The following is a 22,373-nucleotide window of genomic DNA, read 5'->3' on the forward strand; positions in this document are numbered from 1 at the left end:
GAGTCACAGCCAGAGGAGAAATGTAGCACGTTATAAACCACCAAAGCGGTTCGGGATTATTTGCTAGAGCCAAAGCTCCTAGAGATAAAACTGCCAGAGGTGACCAAGAAGCAAGCTGGTGGCTAAAGAGAGCTGGAACAGCACAAAGGAGCATCAGGGAAAAGGCAAAAACCATGAGAAGGAGGCAATAGGTAGACCCACCACAAGAAAAAGCAAAACTGAATTCACTCTTTGAGCCACAGACGCCCAAACCAGACAGCCCACAGCAAACTCCAAAAGCAACCGCAATGAATCCCACAGCACTGTGTCACACCTCAGATTGCTGTGACAGCATTAGCAGCCATTTGTGGTACATTTCCATCCCACTTGACGTGTCTGCAGCCCAGCTCCTACCCAGACACTCAGTGCCTCAGTTTCCTCTGAGAGATGGAAGGAATAGCACTGCTGTAGCTCAAAGCTTGGCACCAAAGACCACCAGGAGCTCCTGGGCTCACATGACAGGGCTTGCAGAGGTGAACACCACAGAAACAAGCTGACTAAATGTCTCTGGTGAAAACCAGCTTTCTGCCCATTATGAAAGGCCACCAGTTTCAGTGGGTTTCCAATACCAAAGTTCAGGTCCACTCCATGGGAAGAACTAAATGAGCAGTTCTGCAGAGGAAGCAGAGCTTGGTATCTGGGTGTTGCATCTAGATTATCCACTGTGTAGTAAGACATAAGCTCTGAGCAAATCCTTTCCTACCCACAGGGTATCCCCATAATGTGTACCTCCTGCTAGCCAGAATGTCATGTGCCTAGTTCAGCCTAGTGACACCACCAAGCTCTCTTCTTGACCCAACCACTCATTCCAAGAACTTACTCTGTCATAATATGTCCTAATAAAACCACGCTCGGATCCATACTTTTGAACCACATGCTCTGGATTTCAGACTCCCTTCTGCCCCTTTTAGTGGTGAGAGCCCTGCCCCTCGAATTTGTCATCAGTACAGGTAAGAGAAGCCCAAAACACTTCCTCCTAAGCCCAGACACCAGGAGCTGCCAAAGTTAATACTAACACAGAATAAGATTTAATCCTGTAGCCTTGGGCAAGTCACACTATCAAAATCAGTTTTATCCACCTACAAAAGCAGGCATACTTCTTGCCAAAGTTTAAGGAATGCTGCAAAAATTACTTAGCATTTGAAATGAGCTTTGAAGATCAAAAACACAAGGTAAGGGGCAATTACTAGCAAGTAAAGAAAATGAGGAAATTTCTGCATGGCTCCACCTTGCCCTGGAGCAGAACACACCAAGGATCACAGCAGTAACAAAAGCCATGTCTGACACAACAGTGCCTTTCTGGTCAAATACAATACAGGAATCTTCCCATCAGAGTTTGCATTTGTTTTTTGCTTGTTTGTTTGTTTTGGTTTGGGTTTTGTTCGGTTTTTTTGGCGCTCTGTTTGTTTTTTTTAAGGGACAGGGGCAAAAAGGAAAAAAAAGTCTAAACAAGCCTTTTATATGAAAAAGGAATTAAAAGGCAACGTTTTAAAAGGACAGTTCTGTACCCAGTAGTATTTCTCCTGGTAAAAGGAGCTTAACATCAGCGAGGAACCGAGCATACTTGGGTCCTCTCAAGTGCAACCTGCGGAACAGCTGCAAAAGAAACGTGGAGAAGCCACCACCACCCCAAGGAGCCAGAAAGAAGGTGGAAGCTCAAACCTCTGCTCTGGGCACTGCCTGCTTTTACAGAAGTAATGCTAAAGGCTGAACAAGCTGCAGTCAGAAAGTCTCACCACTCCAAGACACAGATCTCACCCTGCTTGCCATGAGCAGATTTCCAGCCTGGTTTCCCAAGGAAGCGCTGCCTGCCCACATACACTGTCTAGCACAAGAATGCCTTCTATTCCAAACTCACTGGCTGGTTTCAGCCAAGAAACTGGTGCTGCAAAATAACCCTGAAAATTCCCCTAAACAGATGGTTGAGTAGATTAGGGAAACCCTCCCAGCATGCCCCCTGGAGGAAAGGCTGCAATATGAAAATCTCCTAACAACTGATACCAGGACAGAGCGGAACTCGAGTCACATTTGAAGAAGCCCTGCACTGCTCTTAGGGAGAACAGTTTTGAACCAATAGCATAACCAATGATTGGTCTTAACTCTTCATTGGATGGATCCCCCTCATTTTACTATAGAGCACATTAAGAGACAAAGATTTACAAATCTCAAGATGCTGCCATTTCTTCTCACCTCCAGAACCTTTCCTAGGATTACAAGACTGCAAATCCAACCCATGCTCCCGTTAGCCTGAATTGTATTTCTACTCCCACCTCTGCATGACAGGAGAGAAGAATGCAAGGGACATTTTTAGAGCTCTCTCAATAAAGGCTCATGAACACTGAAAGGCAAAAAATGAAAGATAAAAAAGACAACACCACAGAGAATAAACTGAATAGACATCATGTGAGAATCAGCCTCCAAGATCAGCACAGGGGAGAAGCAGAAGATCAGCAGAGGAAGGAGAGAGAAGAATTAAACAGAGGAGTTAAAAATGCATTGAGTACAAGCATGGTGTGGAAGCAAACACCAACTGATGAAGTTATCAATGTAGAAGTGAAAAGGGGGAGAAGTGACAACATGGATGAAAGATAAAACTAAAAGCACAGGGTGCAGCCCCTTTATTCTTTGGTCCTACATCCTATCCTGCCTTCTGGCAGCCAGCTCCAAGAATTCTCAACTCAGGAATCAGACCTCTGGAAAGTGTCACTCTACCTTCTCTGTGAGCACATGCTGGGCAGTGGGAGACAGAGGCAAGATACCCCTTAAACCCTTCTGCCTCCTGAAGGAGGCTGAACAGTCCCAGCTGTGTCAGCCCCTCCTCACACCAGGTGCTACAGCCTCTGACCATCTCGGCGGGCTCTGCTGGAGTTTCCCCAAACCTTTTTCCAAGCCTCTCTTGTGCTTGGGGCACACAGTGCTCTCTGTGCATCCTTGTGAAGGCCGAGTACAGAGCAATCAGTAATCCTTTCCATCAGCTGCCTCCTCCCACACTAATGAAGCCTGACACTTTCAACCACGAAACCTAGTAGAACTTTTTGAGTTTGTGTGCACAGGGAGGCGAGTGACAGTGACTAAGAGACTCAATTTCTGGTTACCACGATCCAGGGCACGTGAGGATAAAACACAGTATTGGGACAAGAGCTGACACCACCACACTCATTAATGCTGCGAGTTGTTTTAAACGCTCTGTCAATACAAACAAGCAGAAACCTCATTCAGAAAGGCTTCTGTGCCCGGCGGGAGGGAACATGTGCAGGGAGCTGCACCAGCTCTGCCTGGAGACCCTGGCTTCCCTCCCCAGAACTTGCCAGCTGCCTTCGTTTCCCAAAGAACTAAGGACAGCCAAGTGCTGTAGGCTACATAAAAGTTTGCTGACTATAAATGTCTCCATGCAACACTCCTTACAAAGAGAGCTCTTTGATATTCTCTTTTTTACAAGAAAAGCATTTCCCTACCAGTCCCTGGCAGGGAATTTTTAAATGTTTAGCAAATGATGATAAAGAAAAAAAAAAAACCCAAACATCTCATCATGCTTTCCATTAGCCAACCACGGCTACCCAACAAATAACCAAAGACGTGGAATAAAATGTGCAGGTAGATTTTCTAGTTTCTTCACTTTAAAACCTAGAGTGGCTGGAAACAAATGCGAACAACAAACGGGTAGGCTTTCCACACCATCCATAGACAGCTCTTTAAAGATAAATATTTGGCTTTTAGCAGGCAGAGAATATTATGTTTATATATTTTTGTTTGTTTTTAAATGTGACTAAAGAGGAGAAAACTTGCTGGATCAGAAAGTCTGAAATAAGTATCCTCGACAGCAAAATACCTGCAATGCAACAGCACATATCTGAAAGGAGGTTTCTCCAGCGATACAGCGGTCTGCTTTACAAACCCCCTTACTGCACATCTCCTCGGCTAAGACAACTTCCAGTTTAATCCTCGCTTTACTGAGCAAGACTTCAGAATCAGAGACGCTACTGCTCGGCCCGTGGCATCACTGCCACTCCTTCGGCTGCTTGCTACGGGACACCCCGCTCTTTGTCCTAGTCCCGCCGTCGCCGGGACCCGCAGCATCCCCGCTGCCGGGGGGATGCCGGGCAGCACCCCCCGGTCCCCACTCACCCATGCCGGCAGGTGCCGGGCGGCCAGGCCCCGGCACACCGCCTCCCGCTCGTCCTCCAGCAGCGCGAAGGCGGCGGCCAGGCGGTCGCGCTTCCCCCGGCGGTTGTATCCCCAGCAGAGCCACAGCGCCAGCGCCAGCAGCACCCAGCTGCCGCTCAGCCCCAGGTACCCCGCCAGGTACACGGGGCCGAGCCACAGCAGCGCCCGCGCCCCGTTGGAGAGCAGCAGGCGCGGCAGCACGGCGGGCCGGGGGGCGGCCGGGGGGTGCATGGCGAGAGCCGAGCCCCCGACACCGCGGTCTCGCCCCTGCCGAGTGCGCCCGCCCCGCGCCGCCGCCGCGGCTCCGCCGCCCGCCGGGGACACCGCCCGGCCCGGCCCCGCCGCCGCCCCGCCCTCCCGGCCAGCCCCGCTCCCCGGGCAGTACAGCCCCGCAGTGGCCGCTCGCTGCTGGTGTAGAAGCACGCGGGGCAGGCAGAACCTGTTGGTTCTGGTTCTGCTTGCTGCTTTCCTACTTCCTTTGCACCTTCTTCTCGTCCTCTTCTGATTTTGATGGGGATGTTGTGGGGGTTCAGATATTGAAATACTGGTAATCGTAGAATCGTTGAATCATAGAGTCGCCAGGTTGGAAGAGACCTTTAAGATCACCAAGTCCAATCCTCAACCCAGCACTATCACTGTAACCCCTAAACCACTAAACCACATCACCTAGAACCAGATCCAGATGCCTCTTGAACACCTCCGGGGACGGTGACTCCACCACCTTCCTGGGCAACCTATTCCAATGCCTGACCACCCTAACAGTGAAAAAAAAAAATTCTAATATTTAGTCTGAATCTCCCTTGCCTCACCTTGAGGCCACTTGCTCTGGTCATTTCACTGCTGGCACAGTAGAAGAGACCGGCCCCCACCTCACCACAACTTCCTTTCACGTAGTTGTAGAGAGCGATGAGGTCTCTACAACTGAGCCTCTTCTTCTCGAGACCAAACAAACCCAGCTCTCTCAGCCATTTCTCATGTTATATGTTTTCTAGGGAACCGTAGGACACCTTTTGAGATCCTTTTCCCCGCAGCAATATTAATTCTATACATTTCCATTCGTGCCTTAACAGACAGGCTGTAACTACAGTTCTACACTGTGTTTTCCACTGCAGTTTTCTCTGGATCAGGCAAATGCCACTCTTTGTTCAGTGGATAAGTCTGGAACATCAGTGAATGATACCAGCTTTTATTGTAGCTCCTTTTTGATAATGGCTGCACAAGATAATGAATGATGAGCCAGATAAAAACCTCCAAGAAAAGGAAGTTGACCGTGTCTGGGAGAACTAGGTTTGGCCTCTGCTTTGCTGTGGAATTAGTATTTAATTATAGGTCAGTCGATAAATCAAACAACACCACAAGTGATCCTCATTTGTATGTTAATCATTGTGCATGACTGATCAGGGATAGAAATCAGGCATCTGAAAACTCAGATGCCTCACATCAGATGAACTCATGCATGAGACATCTATTAAGAGGCACTTTTGGAAACAACCCTCCTAATCTTTCCCTACTGTCAAATGAGGATGAATATGCTCTTCTTCCTGGGGATGTTGCAAAGATATATCATTATAAAACACACTTAAGGAAGTACTTCTTTACATAGTGGGCAGTAAACCTTTAGAACTTGGAGGAGGCTGCAAGGCAAATGGTATCAGCAGGTCCAAAAAAGGATTAGGTAAATTTTCCAAGAAAAGGCCCATAAATGTACTCTCTAACATCATGGACACAACAGCTGTGGAGGCTGGGGAAGGCTGAGGAGAAAGAAGTGCAGGAAATGTCTGGGCTCATACTCTCTCCAAACAGCAACTCCTACCACCACTAGTAGCAACTGGAGCAGAGGGCTCACCCCAGAGGGCATTTCTGTTTGTAAAGCTGAGAAGATAAAGTCTAGAAACTGATGGATCTAGCAGCTGAAGGAGTACTGCCCTCTTGATACCATACATTAAAATCCACGTAGTATTTAGTTTGCACAGTTACATGTATTAGGAGATACGTTTACATGTAGAAACACACCTGCTTTGGTTCTGACTGCGACCAAAGGCTGAGGCTGACTTGTTATTTATTTTTCCCCACTGTCACTTAAAGCTTTGTAAAACATTTTCAGTATATCATTTCAGCCACAGGGTGAAACTTCACATGGATAAACTCAGCCCTGAAGTCTGACCTTCTGTAAAAACAGAAGCTTCTGAGAAAAAGGGAGGCTCTTTCAGTAATTTGAAGACTTAGAAGGTTGCTTTTTCTATCAGGAGAAGATGTAATAAAAGGTAAACAAAGCATTTTCCTCCTTCACATTATTACTGTTTCTGAGTTTGAGGTATTTAGCTCAAATTCAGAGAGTCATGCAGTTTAGAAGCATCAAGTGGCAACTATTGAGCAGGAAAGACACCGGGGCTGCAGTGAAATACACACTGGCTAATTTCATAAATAAACTATTTGAGCTGTTCTCAAATAAATACTGTGCTCATGAGAACAAGATAAATCAATAACCTTGGAGACCACTGTTAACTCTGTTTATGATGGATTGTAGTTACCCTTTAAAGAATAACTGTTTCCTCCAATTTTCTGAAGTGTCAGAGGAAATACTGAATCAAGAGGAGAACTTAAGACTTATCAATTTCCTACTGGGGAAAGTATGATCTTGACTGCAGCAGGCTGCTTCCAAGCACCAGATATCTGAGCCATTGGAAGCCAACCTGATTTTCAATTACAGGGAAATTCCACAACCTGTTTCTCCCAGTGTACATAGGATGATCAGTAAGGTAATGACCCAAGACTATTGTTCTGGCCTGTGACAACCTTCACCCCTTATTTAACTTGACTAGACATCACCATTGTGCTTATTAACACTACCATAAAAGCATATGTTGTAGCTGATTTTGACATAGATATTTTACAGAAAGTGCAAGGCTTTGAAAAATGTATTAGTACTAAATTTGCTGTCTCTCAAGCTGGCCACGGTAACTAAGGCAACCCATTTTAAAGGTGGGGAGTTATGAAAAACTGCCAACGCTTTTCTTTTGACTATAAAGAACATGCAAAGGAATTAATCTGAAATATCAAATGAAGTGCACACCAACAACCTATCAAAGGGTTTACTGAAGATGACTTTCTAACTTAAATTTCTTGTGGCTTCAGGGTTTCTGAACACTGTGAAATTCCCTCTTAAATGTTAGCAAATGTTGGAGGTGCACCATGTCTTTTCTCTGTGCATCCACAGGAAAATATAAAACACTCATGTAAGGATAAAACCTTGCTTCTTGTGTTGTCAGACTGACTTCTGTAGCAAGACCTGATTAGAGATGTTGCCCCTTTTGGAACTCACTTGACAAAGCATTATTGTTTAGTTTCCTCTGGGTTCCTACTCTCCATCCATGCACTGTTCACCTTGTCAAGCAAAGCCAACTCCAGACTGCCTATCATAGGGCAAAAGCCTTGTATCTACCCTTGCTGTTTGTGTTCAAACAAGTCTGGAGTGCATTTCTCCAGGGAAATCTGTGGCTCCTTCATTCTGACTGGTTCTGTCCAAAAATGAAGTACAAGCTGGGCACTCAGGTGAGCCTGGGTTACATTGTTCAGCCGGGGATATTATTCTGGGTGGAGATTTGTAATTTGGTCATGAAAATAATTATGTATGTATGTCCTGTTTTAGGAATCATCCCATTGGCATAAAAAAATACCAATCTAGGACTGTTATTATCTATAAACCTGGTCTGGACCAGTAAAAGCAATGGATTTCTTCTCATGTGAAAAACAATCACATGCAAAAGACTGCAAAACCAGGGCTTTAGATGGGAATATATGCAAAACCAGGCTGGCAGTACATGATCCTTTCTTTTAAGGGCTCTGCTCCACTGAGCTCACTGCCCCATACTGTGCCTCGTGCCTGCCTGGCTCATGGCTCCTCACTGCTTTTGTACAACGGGCAGTAGACAGGCACTGAAGAGCTGGCAATGTAACAAAACCAGTATCAGCAATTTATTTCATCTACTTGTTCTTCTGCAGCAGGGCCAGTAAAGTGAAGGCAGGGCAGGAGGATGCAGAGTATCCACCAAAGGAGGTAAAAGGGTGGTGTGGCCCAGTGTCCCTTGCCCAGCCTTGCCCTCCCTGCCAGCAGATCCCACTCTTCTCTGGCACTGTGGGTGGCAGTGGACAGCTGGGTTAGCAGAGCACTGACAAAAGCTGTGTCTTGTGTACACACAAGTTATGTAACTGCACAGGTGAGGCACAAGAATGTGAAAGAACACAAAGCACAGACGATGATGGCAACAGGGAGAGGGAAAAAATAAACTTCTCTTACAGTGAGGAACGTGTTTTCCAGTGCCTCCGGAGATGGCTTGTGAGTTGGAACTGTCACTTCCCTGGCTCTGGGTATGACTCAGATTTTCAGGCAAGACACACCAGCACACCTTGGTGTCATTCTGGAGCCTGCACTGGCTGTGGGCAGCTGGTGCCACCTGCTGAACATTATAACATTTATAATCTGGATTGAGGAGAAATAAATTCCCACCAGAAAAGTCAAATCTTGCTGAAATTAGACTGTATTTCACATGTAACAGGACCAGCAGAGAGCTGCAATGAGCAAGAGAAACTTTGGTTTATTTTTTAAAGTCTTTGCCCAGTACAACTTCTATTATTGTATTATACATTTTGAGCCTGTTAATCTGTTTGTTTTAAATTTTACCATTGTTATAACATAAATTTATTCCATCTTTGAACAATTGTATCTGCAACAGGATTTGTGAGCACAAGATTCTATGTCTTTAGTCTAAAAATAGCAAAACACATTTCTTGGAGGATAAAATATTTTATAGATTTTGTATGTCAGTTAGTGAAAGGCAAGCAAGAAAACCCTGGGAAAAAATTGTTTCTCCATCCTTTCAAATCCTTTTTGATTCTGCTGAGTGAAAGAGCTTGCTGGTACAGGCTACTGACACACTAGGCTATAAAAATTGCCTTTCAAGTGCATGATGATTTTCTAGAACAAGCTTATTAATAATTTATGACTTAGTCTCTAATCTGTGCAACTTACATCTTGGCATGTTTTAAGTGCTTAAAGGACTTGACTGATCTTACAGAAACATCTTCTTAAGGAATTTGAGTGCTCAGCCTTTGTGAGACACATTAGAAGTGTCAAGCAGTGAGAAAGATAATTCATGAAGTACAGAACTGTTGTCCCAGATGGTACCTCCTCATCAGGAAGGACAAGCTTTCTTGGTTTTGCTTCTTGGAGGCCTGTATCTTGTTTAGCTGGCACTTTCTGTTTGAAGTGTCACAAAACAAAGGGGTTTCTTGATAAACTGGACCTTATTGCTCTCTAGAACTACCTCAAAGGAGGCTGTAGTGAGACGGGTGTTTGTTTTTTGTAACAAGTGACAAGATGAGAGGAAATGGCAACGGGTTGCACCAGGGAAGCTTTAAATTGGATATTAGGAACATTTTCTTCACTGGAAGGGTTCTCAAGCACCAGAACAGGCTGCCCAGGGAAGTGGATGAGTCACTATGATGTTGTTTAAAAGATGTGTAGATGTGGTGGCACTTGGGGACATTGCCAGTGATGGACTGGGCAGCGTTGGGTTACTGATGGGACTTGATGATCTTAGAGGTCTTTTCCAATCTAAATGATTCTATGATTCTATGCTGTATCTAATAACACCATTCCTATGCCCCTAGTGTTTTTTACACCCAGGTTTTGAAGACACAATGGACACAACATCTGCTACCTTTCCCACAATGAAAGGAGAGAGGTAAAACCTGACGCTTTCTGCTCCTTTCTATCCACTGCAATGGTTCATCCATAACAGCACCTTTAATGAAGTCCATTTAAAGTGCAGATTTATCTGTGTTCAGTGCTTGACATGGCATGTGACCCAGATCAGCTTCAGATCTATGGAGTAACAGCAGGAGCAATGGAAGTGAAGCTGTGAGGAATGCTGTTTGCAGTTTTGCCTGCTTAACATCCCTTCAGCATAATGGATCCTGACACAGGAACACCTGTCTGCCTTCTCCCACTTGGAGTGTGGGCTGCCAGAGATGGCAGAGTGTGCAGTGGCACAGCCAGGCTGGCACAGGGCTGGGAATTCAGTCAGTCAGAAGCCACGTTCCTCGAGCCAAGTTATTGCTGAGGAGCAGTGACGGCATCTTGTCTCTCTGCAAGGCTGCACCTCCCAGCTCCTGCTGAGTTTCTGCTTAGTGTGCTTAGCCTTTTCTTTGAGAAAAGCAAATAGACACAGCCTAACTGAGGAGCTCCCTCTGAGGAGCTCCTGCCACCTGTTTCCATGGTGTGCTTTCAGCAAACAGCTGATGCTCTAAAATGAAGACCTGAAATTGGGGAAGGGCTGCCTTCAAAGCTCCAAAAGGTCAGTGGAAAGCCTGTTCACAGCAGAATGGTGTCTAAAACCCCCTCGAGCAGGCAGAACTTCTCTGTGCCAGTTTTGCACTTGAAGATGTGCACTGGGTGAATTCTCAGATGACTTTTCTCAGCTTAACATGAGCATTTGCAGCACACAAACAAATTAAAGACACAAAGGAATTGCACAATACTGTGGAAGTAGGTTACTAAGCCAAAATCACCTTCCTTTACCCAGTGCCTCTCCCTTCACATCAATGTGTACACTAGAACTGAATGCATTTAGGCACAAAATGATGAATTTCTTTGACTGGGGAAAGATATGATGATATTTGGTGGGGTTTATAAAAACCAAAGGGACTGAGAAAAACTTGAAGAAAGCAGGCACCTTGGGAGTAAGATAGCACTGCCACTCACAAACACAAAATCCCCATCAATGGGAACATGAGATTACAGTAAACACAGCAGATTCAAAGCCCACCTCAGCTCTTCACCACATCCCTGTGATACAGGCAACGGGGCCCCATGGGTTACATCTGAACTTTAACTACTGTCCACCCAAAAGGGATGATAGGTGACAGCTTGATCATTAAACCCTGACATAAGCAAGCTGACAGTCTGACTTCAGGTAAGTGTACCAAACTGCAAGGTCTAGCCACAAAGTCCTCCTTAGCACTGGGCACAATGAAAATAATATACTGGATCTCTTTTTAGAAAGATTTTTTCCCTCTGCACCTGCTCCAGCTCATTGCTGGCAAGTACCAGCCCACCCAGAGCGCAGAGCAGCAGCAAAAGAAATATTCATCCCAAGATTATTTTTTAAATCTTGGAAAGTTTGAAAAACCTTCCAAGGTTTCCTTCTTTCTAGAAAACATCCTCATCCACATCCCAGATGCTGTCTCTCCAGCAGTGAGCATGCTGAACTACAAGGCCTCCAGCATCTTGTACAGCTCTTCCTACAATCTCTTAGTGGCCTCTGCTGGCCAGGACTGAGATCCTGGCATCTGTTTAAGTGTCAGCAGTCCTGAATCCAGCTAAGATTTACATAGACATTTTGCTGGTGACAAGAGCAGAGACACCATCACCAGCACTGTATTTATCTGTGAGCATCCCACCTGATGCTGAGCGCTTTGCTCAGGTCAGTCACTGACAGCAAGCACCTTGCAAAATAGCCCAAATTTTCCAAGTCTTTCCTACTTCACTTCTGTGAAGGTGCAGGTATCCTGGCTGGTATGGGAGCCTCTCTAAGCAATGTCCTAGAGAAAACTCTTCCCGAAGACTTAATCTGTCACCCAAATCTTTGGCAATAGATAAAACTGCATAAGTGGTATGTAAGGTCATAAGTGGTAAATTAAGATTGGTGGTCAAGGGTAGATGTCCTCCACTGAGGATAAAAAGAGAGGTGCATAGAAAGTAAGCAAGTGCTTAGCACTGAGGATTATCAGAATAAGCATCTAGAAACATATCATGGGCTGTTGCAAACTATTCTGGCTCCGTTACATTTAGCAGAGCCAAATTAATACAGAGCAGCTGATTGTCTGACCTGCAGTTCAACATACATAACACTAATGCTATTAAAGGCCATTTCCAAGAGTGAAAACAGGGGTAGAGAAATTAAACAACTGACTTGGTAATACAGTGAGGAATCCTAGCTGGCCTCTGGTTTCCAAACCAATTTTTGCAGTGTGTTTGTTGTCCTGTTCTTGTTCAGAAAGCAGGAGAGAGAGTATTATTGAATCAGGGAAGCTGATGCTACATCTGGGCTTGTGCTAACTGGTGTTTGTTTACTGTTCTTGTGATAAGATGTCTAAGGTTTAAAAAATCCTAAAACATACAACCTCCAAACTAAAACTTTTTTCTTTTTGCTTTAGGAAAAAGTTAGCACTTGATATAATCTTGCTATTTTATGAGTTTCATTTCAGATGTCAAATACTGTTCATTCTCACAGTGAATACAATTGTTACATATTAAATGCTCACAAACAGATGTTTTGGAACTAGTATTTCTGTGCAAGCACTTGGAGCCTGGACATCAAATTCTTATATTTTCACCATGTACTTGCCCTAGAAAAACCATTTGTCTAAAAAAATCCTTTGGTTTCTGCCACTCAGCTTCTAAAACTCTAGGGTCACTACTTCATTTATAACTATCCATTACCAGATCACATTTAATACACAGGAAATTTAAGGACCAGAACTTTTTTTTTTCTGAGGAAATATTTGTCAATGAGAGATGAAATTCTCCCCCTGCAGAAAGAAGGCACAAGTGTCTGTAGTTCCTCACAGGCAGGGAACGAAACTGAAACAGGAAAGACTTTACTGGTAAAGTGAAAGAACGGAAAATCAAGTCTAGAGGTCTGACATTGTGCATAAGGAGATGACATATCATAGACCAGAAAACACAAAGCTGATTGAAAGAGATTCATGTCAGTTCCTGTGTCTTTAACAAGTCCACTGCTAACAGCAGCAGCAAGTTCTCAGTAGAGATCACTGTTCTACTACAGCTGCTTGTTTTGGAGATGAAATAATATTTATGGAAAAAAAATCTTGATGGATGCAAATTAAAATTACTGAAGTCAAACTCTGCATGTGATTGCTGCTTCTGGATTTGAAGCTGAGTCATCTGTTCAGCTTTATGTGGTGCTGTAGGAATAGCATAAAAGAGAACACTGACTGGGAGTATGCGTGGCTGGGAGCGCTCTACCTTTCCAAGAACAGCATTTTTATGGTGAAGGTGTGAACAGAAGTGTTCTCAAAGAAATGGAAAATATCATTATGGTTACTCATCCCTTCAGCTGAGAGTTTGCCAAAAAAATTGCAGAAAGCGTATGTTTGCTGTTTTCTGGACATCAGAAAAATAGGACTGCTTTCCTGGTGCTCTCCCTAGCTTAGTGCAAACTCAGCTTTCCAGCCTCTGTTTTGCTTCCCTAGGGAGTATAAATTCTGTGCAGCTAGATGAATACAAAGTTATCCTATAATTTCAAACAGGCATTTTCCCATCTTTATAAACAGGCATTTTTCTCTTTGTTTCTCTATAGGAGTTTGGTGGTCTTTCATTGAAGGATTTATCTTTGTTAGGTTATCATAGCTCCAGGTTCTTTCCCCTGCCTTCCAATCAGTTTCCACTCTCTTATGGGCTTCTGACTCCAATAGTCACCTATGTGACTATTTTCTGTTGATACAGAGAAGAGAAAGGTTAATTATTTTGTAAAATAATAATAATAATAATAATAATAATTAGTATTTTTATTATTTTTTTAAACCCCTCCTCTTCTGCTCAAGAGAATTCCTACAAAATTTGGGTTTCATACATTATAAATTAAAAAAGCCCCAACTTCTTCCACCCCTTCTTTCTTTGTCATAGTTCTAATTTAAAGGTTTAAGGCAGATTTTGCTTTTATCCTTTTCCTTACTGCTATCATGAAGGATTTCTGTTTTCCTACAAGCAAACCAATCGCTAGAACATCAGCTAAAGTTTGGCACTACCACTGAATTTATGTGTAAATAGATACATGCTACCTTGCAGCCCATCAGTAGTCAAAACTGTATCTGCTGGGAAATGTAGACAAAGAGTCGGTGCTAAAGCACAGTATTTTAAAAAGAAATAAATAAAAAAAAAAGGAAACGAGAGGGAGGCAGAGAGAAGAGCCAGAAAAACTCCAAGGCAGCAAAGTTCCTACCATTCTTCCCCACATGAAAGAAAAACTGTGAATTTTGGGGGAAAACATGAGAGAAGGTTCTTTATGCCGTGGTAACAGAATTCTGGAGGCTTGCCAAAGGAAAATGGAATGGCAAAAAAATCACATGGATTCAAGGAGAAAATGGACAAGTACTGAGAGAAGAGGTTTCTTGAGGTTTAGCACATCAGGCTCAGAAAACTCTGAGATGAGAACAGTTGGAACCTGGGAGAGTTTTAGGGGAGTATTGTAAGTGCTTGTCTTTACCCTTCCCTAAGTGGTTGCTTATGGATAGCAGGATAACTCTTGGTGTGAACCTGGTGGCCACTCTTACATTCCCATGTCCCACAGCAGTAGGGTGGGGTGAAGTCCCCTTGTCTCCCTACATGACAGGATCACAGCATGTGCTTTCCATTACACACTGCTGGAGAACTGGAAGGTAGGGAGTAAAGCAAGGGCTAAGTCCACCCCACTGAACCATTAACTCTTTTTAAAGTGACTTCTTTTGCAAAAAGCTAAAACATTCCATTTGCCTCAAATACAGTGCCACCTGGGGATGTTTCTTCAACAATGGCAGGGTCAGAGTGCCAGTGCAGCCTGCAGGCTAATAGTAGTAATAAAAGCCTGTCCTGCCCCATTTACCAACAAAATCTGGTGAGAGGGGATGTGCCATTCACAACAGAATGAGTGTGAAAAACACTAAGATTCTGTTTACTGACAAAATGTTTGTCTTCTGAGCACAATGATCAATAAGTCATGATTGATTTCAAAATGGAAACACAATAGTAACCCTGCTCCTTCTCTTTGTCCAAGTTCTTTTGCATCTTGTTTTCTTCCTGGAAAATAACTTATAGCTGAAAAACCTTTTCTTTCCAGTTCCTGCATTTGGTTCTATTGTGTTTGTTACCACAAAATCTTTTGTTCAGAGGAGCAGAGCAAAGGTCTGCTAGACCTAATTATCTCCTATTCATCTTTTCCAATAGTACTATGTGATTTTGGTTGTTTTTTTTTTTCAATAATGCTTTTTCTTAATGAAAATTTAAGTCAAATCAAAGTGCAGAAAATACATCCACTGGAGGGCAGGCCTGAATGTGGTAGGATGTGCTGAAAAGGCCTAGAAGGAAAGATAATGAAGTTGTATTCTGTTGAATGAAAGTTGTCATGGGTTGATCAGGACTCAACAGTTAAAAACTAAGAGATGGTCTTTTTTCTGAATGGTTTCATGATTACAGATGTGTAGTCTATAAAATGAAGGCTCCAGTAAGGGTTCATGTCTAGTAAGAAGAGTCCTAGATGAAGCCTCTGACCTGGACTACATTAAAATAAACCTATCATGATAATTTTTAGTCAAAGTCAGCAAATCCCAACAGTGGGACTGATCCCAACGGTGCTGATCAGACAACACCCACTGCAATCAGTGGTGCTGAATTCCTGGGCTCAGCTTGGCCCATAGATTTCCTGTGTCCCCCCAGCAGCATTACCTTACAGCATGGCCATGCAGGACTCATGATCTGAGCTTGCTGGGGTGAAAGGTGCTGCACAGCAGGTCCTTTCCATGCCTGTGCCTGCGCTCCAGAGGCACATTGGATGTGCACAAGCAGAAGTGGTGTCTGGCTCCACCTCAGATTCACAGCCAGACCAGACCCTGGGTATGCTCAGGAAAGAGCTGTTCTGGGTGGGCACCTGATGTCCCACTCGCTGGACTTGCAATCTGTGCACTCTTTACTGCCAGGTCCCCTACTACCACGGAGATGGCTCTGCCTCAGAGTTAATTACATGCAGCTAAAATAAGTACTTCATATGGTACTTGTTTCTAGCAAGGATTGAGTTTGGCTCAGCAGTTTGAGATGCTAAACCTTTGACAATCCAGATATCGTTTTTGACTTTCAGTGCCACCAAAATCATAACCAAATGGAAGAGTTTATTTCATGTGGCAGCTGAGGAGCCTATATTTAATGCTGCCCGACTTTGTCAACCCTCAGCTTTCTTTCAGAAAAACTGAAAACTCAGTTTTCTTTTTTCAAATTTCATGGGATCATATTAAATGAACTTCCTCCTTTCATCAGTGACTCACTCCTGAAAAGGCTATTTCACAAATAGTATCTCCATTCTGAAGGAAACAAGCTGTTCCTTCTTACATTTCTCAAGTAGTTGCAGACAAAACTAAAATACATTAAGTCAAAAGATTTCAAAATGCATTAGAAAAATAGCTCAGAGACAGTCAGCTTTTTATCAAGTAGTTTTCTGATGTAATTACTGCCTTTTAATACAATCACTCAAGCCAAATTCTAGAACTGACTAGAAATTCTGAAGGCCTAGCTGCAGACACCCTACAATCTCGTGGAGTCCATTTCATACCCCTCTCGTGGTATTTCACGTTGGTCACACAAAATATCTAGAGCCTTCTTTAATCAGAATCAGGATCTAAATCAGAATAACTGCAATGTGAGATGGCTAACAGTCAGTGAGACAGCTGTAGAGCTGCAGATTTTGTACAAATTAGTATCTATTTTCTGCAACGTGAAATAAAGTCTTACGTGGTGATGTTAATAAGGCGATAATATGGGTACTTTCATTAATAATGATTATGGGTGTGTTTAGAGTTGAGCTGCTGCTGATAATTTCTTCAAAGAAAAGATACTAAGAATTCCTCAAACAAACACTTAATTCTCCAAATAAACAGTTGGAAATAGGTTTTCTTGACTTGCATGGGTCTGAAAAACAGTCTGGCCTTTTGTGCTGAAGAAAACCAGAAATATAATTGTATCTTTAAGCAAAGATAAAAGAGAAAAATACTTTTATAAGAAACAAACTATCATCCTGGTAGTGTATAGTATAAAATAAGAAAAAGCAAAACTGTCATGCTAAATGTCAGTTACAGGAAGGATGTATTTGAAAACGACTCTTCTGAGGAATATTTGTGAAAGGCAGCACCCCTTAAAGCATTCAGTGGTGCAAGTGTTACAAGTGAATCTTTCTGGCTGAACAGTCCAAAAAGCTTTCTGAGATCTGACCACCATGTTTGAAGCCAAGGAACCACTAACTCCAATACTACATTGAGTGATTAAATTCAAAGATTTTTAGGATCTTCTCTCTGAAACTCCAGGATTGTCCCACTGTTGGCAGTGTAAGAATTCTCCCCAGGTATATTATCTGTAACTAGGCGTTCCAAGAGTGCTCCATGCCAAGTAACTCCACTGCTATCAGTGGAAAGCTTTGTGTTTTTAGATTTCTGTCAGGCATTTGTGGACACTGTTTCTGTTACACATTGCAAGTGCAGCAAATACTCAAATGGAATAAGATAAGAGGTAGGCAAGTCTAGAAATTACAAAGCCAAATAAGAGTCTGGACATATGCAAGACTTTCCAGTGCTAAGTTGTGTGTTAAATGACTCTAAACTGACCCGAGTTCTGCCTGCAGGTTAAACAAATAACAGTTCGTGTATACAGTTATTTTTGTCTCTTATTTGTGTCATTGTATCTGGATTTCTTTACTTTCAGGGGCCTGAAATCAGATTGCAAACATCACTTCCTCACATTTGCATACTTTTAACAGAGACAGATTAGTATATATTCCCTTGTCTTACAGATAAGAGACTGTCACAACCTCTTGCATGGTCAGTCTCATGTTCAACCTCATCCAGTAACTTTTGCATAAAGCCAAAAAATCCAGTGTTCAAACACAGGCACCTCTTTTTGTCACAGATGCACCCTTTTGGTTTTCTTTATGAACAGTTTATCAGATTGGATTGTTCTAGTCTGATGAAGAAACCCTTTGTGAAAATATTTTTCAACCAGGCCACTGTCATGGACTTTATCTATACTCAGTTCATCCTTTTTGGAAAGCACTTCCTTCCACTACCCATCCCCCCTACCTTGAAAATTTATTTTAATCTAATACATAAACTCCACCTTAGCAGTGACATTCAACTGTACATCAACCTCCAGCTCCTGGAACAGACGCTCACTTAAATAATAACTATAATCACAGCAATAACTCATTACTTCTTTCCTGAAAGTACAAGAATAGATTTACTTCTCCTGTGTGGCATGTCAGCAGTACAGAGTGGGAAATTTTGACATCTTTCAGGGCACTTAAAAAATTCTGTCACCATGTTTCATTAAAAAGGAGATTTTCACTGTGACGTGGTATGTTTGCAGGGTTGGAAGAGTAGATAGGATAGCTGTGCTTTTCCATTGTCTCCTCCCTGATATTTTTCCACAGCTTTTTCGTTATTTTTAGAGTGATTAGTATAAATTAGTAATGTTGCTCTGTCCCTTTGGGAGACTAACACACTCCAGAGCAATAAGTGCAAACAACCTGTGGGGTCTGAAGGACTGAAAGGAGGACTGTCCACAATCAGCAAGCTGCCGCAATGTTTAAAATTAAAGATTCCTTTGTTTGCATTCTGGCACAGCTCTTAGGCTCCCATCTAGGAAGATATTTGGATGCTTCATTGCCAGGGGCATCAGAGGGAGATAGGTACTTGAATTCTCTGCCATCTGCTCCCTCAGTGATTCGCAGCAGCATCTGATGCCATTATAAACACACAAGATTTAACAGAAAACATTTAACAGCATTTAACAGCAGAACAAAGTAAAGGCTTTCCAAGGAAGTCAGGCTATTGTGAGGCCTCACCTGAATAACCCCAGCCTAGCAGGATGAAGTGTCTCTCGGGCACCAAGTTCCAATCTATCTCCTTAAATATAGGATTATGTCAATGGGAAATGTTTAATGTAGTGAGAAACATACAAGCCTGAAATTGTTAGTGCAAATGGCATTGGTGCCAGTGACATAATCCCTGTTATTTTCAACCAAGGCAGATCAGAGTCAAAATTCAAAACTTCTGAAGAAACTTCAATATGTCGCTTTTGCAAAGCTAACTTTCCTTTTATCTGTCTATTGGTATAAACAGTCTTCTAAATAATACATCAGGACAATGAATCCAATAATGGCCAGAAATAGCCACAATTATCCAGCTGTGACCAGGAACTTCTGACCAACACAGTGTTTGAGTCTCCAAAGGAAATGGCAGAAAAGTAGTTTTAATGTTAATACAGATCTTACTGTTTACAGTTTAATTGTTACAGTTATTCTGCAGAAGTTTTCTTGAGGGTCGGTACTACTTTACTGCATCTTCTTTGGTCCACAAAGCACCAAGGATGACAAGCAGTATTCTCAAACAACACTGACAGGCAGAAGGAATCATGTATATCTAAACATATGGTGATTTTTCAGTCTCAATTATTCCCATAAAAACAGGATCTGATCCTAAACTACTCCTCAGGTGAAGCTGGTTCGTCTTTATTGACAATAGATGAGAATTACCAGTTTCAGGACACCAGCAGTAACAGTCACAGTGCCTGGTGCTGTTATAAATATCTGGTTTGCAGATGATCAAGCAATACATCTTTTAATTTAATATATTTGAAATTAAAGTTTTATCTTTCATAATTTCAGAAAAATCTTGAAAATGTATTTGGAGCATAACCTGCAGCTCAGAAACTAGAAGTAAAAGAGAAAGAAAAGCAGATTGGTTAAAAACAATTCAGACATTCTGGAGATCTGTCTTGAGCATTAAATGTCTGCATTTAGCATTACTAAGCACATTGGCTAAGATCTGGCCAGCAGTTTTGCCTTTTCACACTCATTCCTAACGCTGAAATCATATGAACCTCTTCTTGCCACACTTCCCAAATATGAGCTACAAACAATACAGCAAAAATAGATGTGTTCTCAAGAGAGGCCTGGATCAGTTTGCATTAGCTGATGCTTCATGCTGACACCCAGGGGTATCTTTCAGATTTCTACTCTTTTTCCTGCTGTTAATCGAGTCATCAGGATCACTCATTCTGTATGTCATTTTTATTCACTCCTAACTTTTAATTCTGAAGAAGTAGTGTTGCACTCTAAAATGCAGGAGTCTTCCAACATGTCTCTTCTAAGGTGGGAGGTCTGACTGCAGCACAAAAAAGCTGTCCATGCTAGTTTTAATTAAGGTTGATTTTAACGTGAGCACCACGAGCCTCCTTGGATGCTGGACACTGATGTCAGTGACCAGTCTGCACTGAAGCCTGTCTTTTTTACTACCAGGATTGAAACTCTTCAGTTTAGCTCGAGTTGCTCGTCCCAACAAGTGTGTGAATGCTTCTATCAGTACCATGAATAGAAGCTCTCAGCTTGTCTATCACCTGCTTTTAGCAAGGCAAGAATGTGACTATACTAATTTGACTGATAGTAAAATGCTGGGTGATGCACTGGGAACTGCACTGAAATACCCCTGGTTCCATAAACCAGCATTTCCAGTGGTGCAGATTAAAAGGGAAAGCTGTGGACAGGGAACCCTCACCAGACCAAGACCCCAGCACTGCTTCTCTGGAAGACAGGTTTGAAAGACAATTCATCAGTAGGATCTTCATTGTATTCCAGGAGGAAGGGTCCATTGAGGAAGGGTGCATACAAGCAGCTGGAGAGGTGCTTGTAGAAGGGATAAATAAGTAATCAAGGTGGCTACTGCTGTCATAGCAGACATAGCTGCTTTGCTCCCTGTCAGCTGTGCTGACTAAACAGCTACTACAAATTTCCATGGATGGAAATACTCCTCTCATTGACATGGAGGAGTTATCATCATGAAGAACTGAACCTGTGAAATTTGAGATTCTCTGGTCTGTATCCTACATGAGGAATCAGAAGCTTTTGGCTACCAGCTCTGGTGGTGGACATGGCTCAACACTTTGCAGCATCCTGAGCTTTCCTGTACCAATATATAAAATGACTGTGATTGCTGACAGTACCTGCACAGGGACATCTGTGCCTGCTGGGTCACCAGAAGTACCAAGTAGGTTGAAATGTGATGCTGCCTGCAGGGAAAGGTGCTTCAGAGGCAGGGAAGCAAAAAGAGAATTGTTTCAAAGCAATTCTCTCTTGGTACTTGATGTCCATTCTCAGGGTAACACACAGAGAACTAATCATGTAAATCCAAACTCAAGGGAAATAAGCCTTGGTTTCTTCATCTGGTGCTCTGAAACTCAGCCAGCAACACACACAGCCAACATCCCTGAGGTGACACAGCACAGTGTTGTTTTGTAGGCAACGCAGATTGGATTACTGGAGACTCCACACTGTGAAATTATTATAAACCAGTAATTACTTGGTGATGGTGATAATTTGGTTCATAATTCTGAAGCTAGATAAAATGAACTGATTAAAAATAATGCACTATTAACTCAGTCTCTTGTGCAATTAAAAACTCATAGAAACTGACTGAAGTAGTTAGAAACATCAGGAAAAGATGTAACCATTTAAAAACGTTCCCAGATAACAACAGGATTGCATCCTGGACTGGAAATTTTATTTCTTTAAAGGCAGAAGAACATGCTATTGCTCCTCACCATGGAGAGCCCTCACTCACTTAAAACTCAGTTTACCCTTTGGATGGTAAAACATGAATGTGCTGGAACTAAATGGTGCCTGGCACAAGCGTGCAGCTCATCAGAAGATGTTTTCTGATGTACCAGTGCTTTGGAAAAATACTTCCTGCAGGTGTTCTGAAATCACCTGGAGTTTTTCAGAAGCTTCTTGATTTAATTTTCAAGTTCCTGCTGTGGTCATACAGACATAATCTAGGAGGTTCCTCACAACCAATTACCTTCTGCAGGTGTTAGGTGGCAGAAGACAGCCCTGTCAGATGTGTCTGGCTTTTTTTGGCCAGATCACGTTATTGTTGGATCTTGTTTTTGGGCTTGAAGTATTGCCATGATATTGCACTGCTTTTGGTTTTGATGAATTCAGTTTTCTTGGAGGACACAGAGGGACATAGACAATGAAAGGATGGCTCAGAACTGCAGTATTTATGGGAGACTTCCAACAAATTCCAGCAGTGTAGAAATGACACATTACTTGAGAGGTCCATAGAAATGAAGAATCACAAGACACTTTGGATCAAGTCCTTCAGTCTGTGGGAGCAGTATGAATGGGATAGCATTCCTGGGAATAACAGATCTCTTCTGAGCAACTCAGAGACCCTGCTACTGACAATACCCCAAACCACAAGGCCCAGAGAGGAACTGCAGCATTGTTACTCCTGATGGCTCTCCAGGCCCTATTCCAAAGCAGCTACCACTGACCACCCTTTGGCAGCAGGCAGAG

The 22,373-nt window shown here is 42.8% G+C and overlaps 1 protein-coding gene across 1 annotated transcript in view; it reads right to left on the minus strand.

The window, feature by feature from the left end:
* ESYT3 (extended synaptotagmin 3) overlaps positions 1–4,434 on the minus strand; it is a 32,152-nt gene extending 27,718 nt beyond the window's left edge. The window contains exon 1 of the mRNA XM_017820848.1: positions 4,165–4,434. Within this exon, the coding sequence (XP_017676337.1) occupies positions 4,165–4,434 (270 nt within the window). The remainder of the gene's footprint in view (positions 1–4,164) is intronic.
* Between the last annotated feature and the right edge of the window lie 17,939 nt (positions 4,435–22,373).

This window comes from Lepidothrix coronata, unplaced genomic scaffold, assembly GCF_001604755.1.
Source record: "Lepidothrix coronata isolate B3197 unplaced genomic scaffold, Lepidothrix_coronata-1.0 Scaffold86, whole genome shotgun sequence".
Taxonomy (NCBI): domain Eukaryota; kingdom Metazoa; phylum Chordata; class Aves; order Passeriformes; family Pipridae; genus Lepidothrix; species Lepidothrix coronata.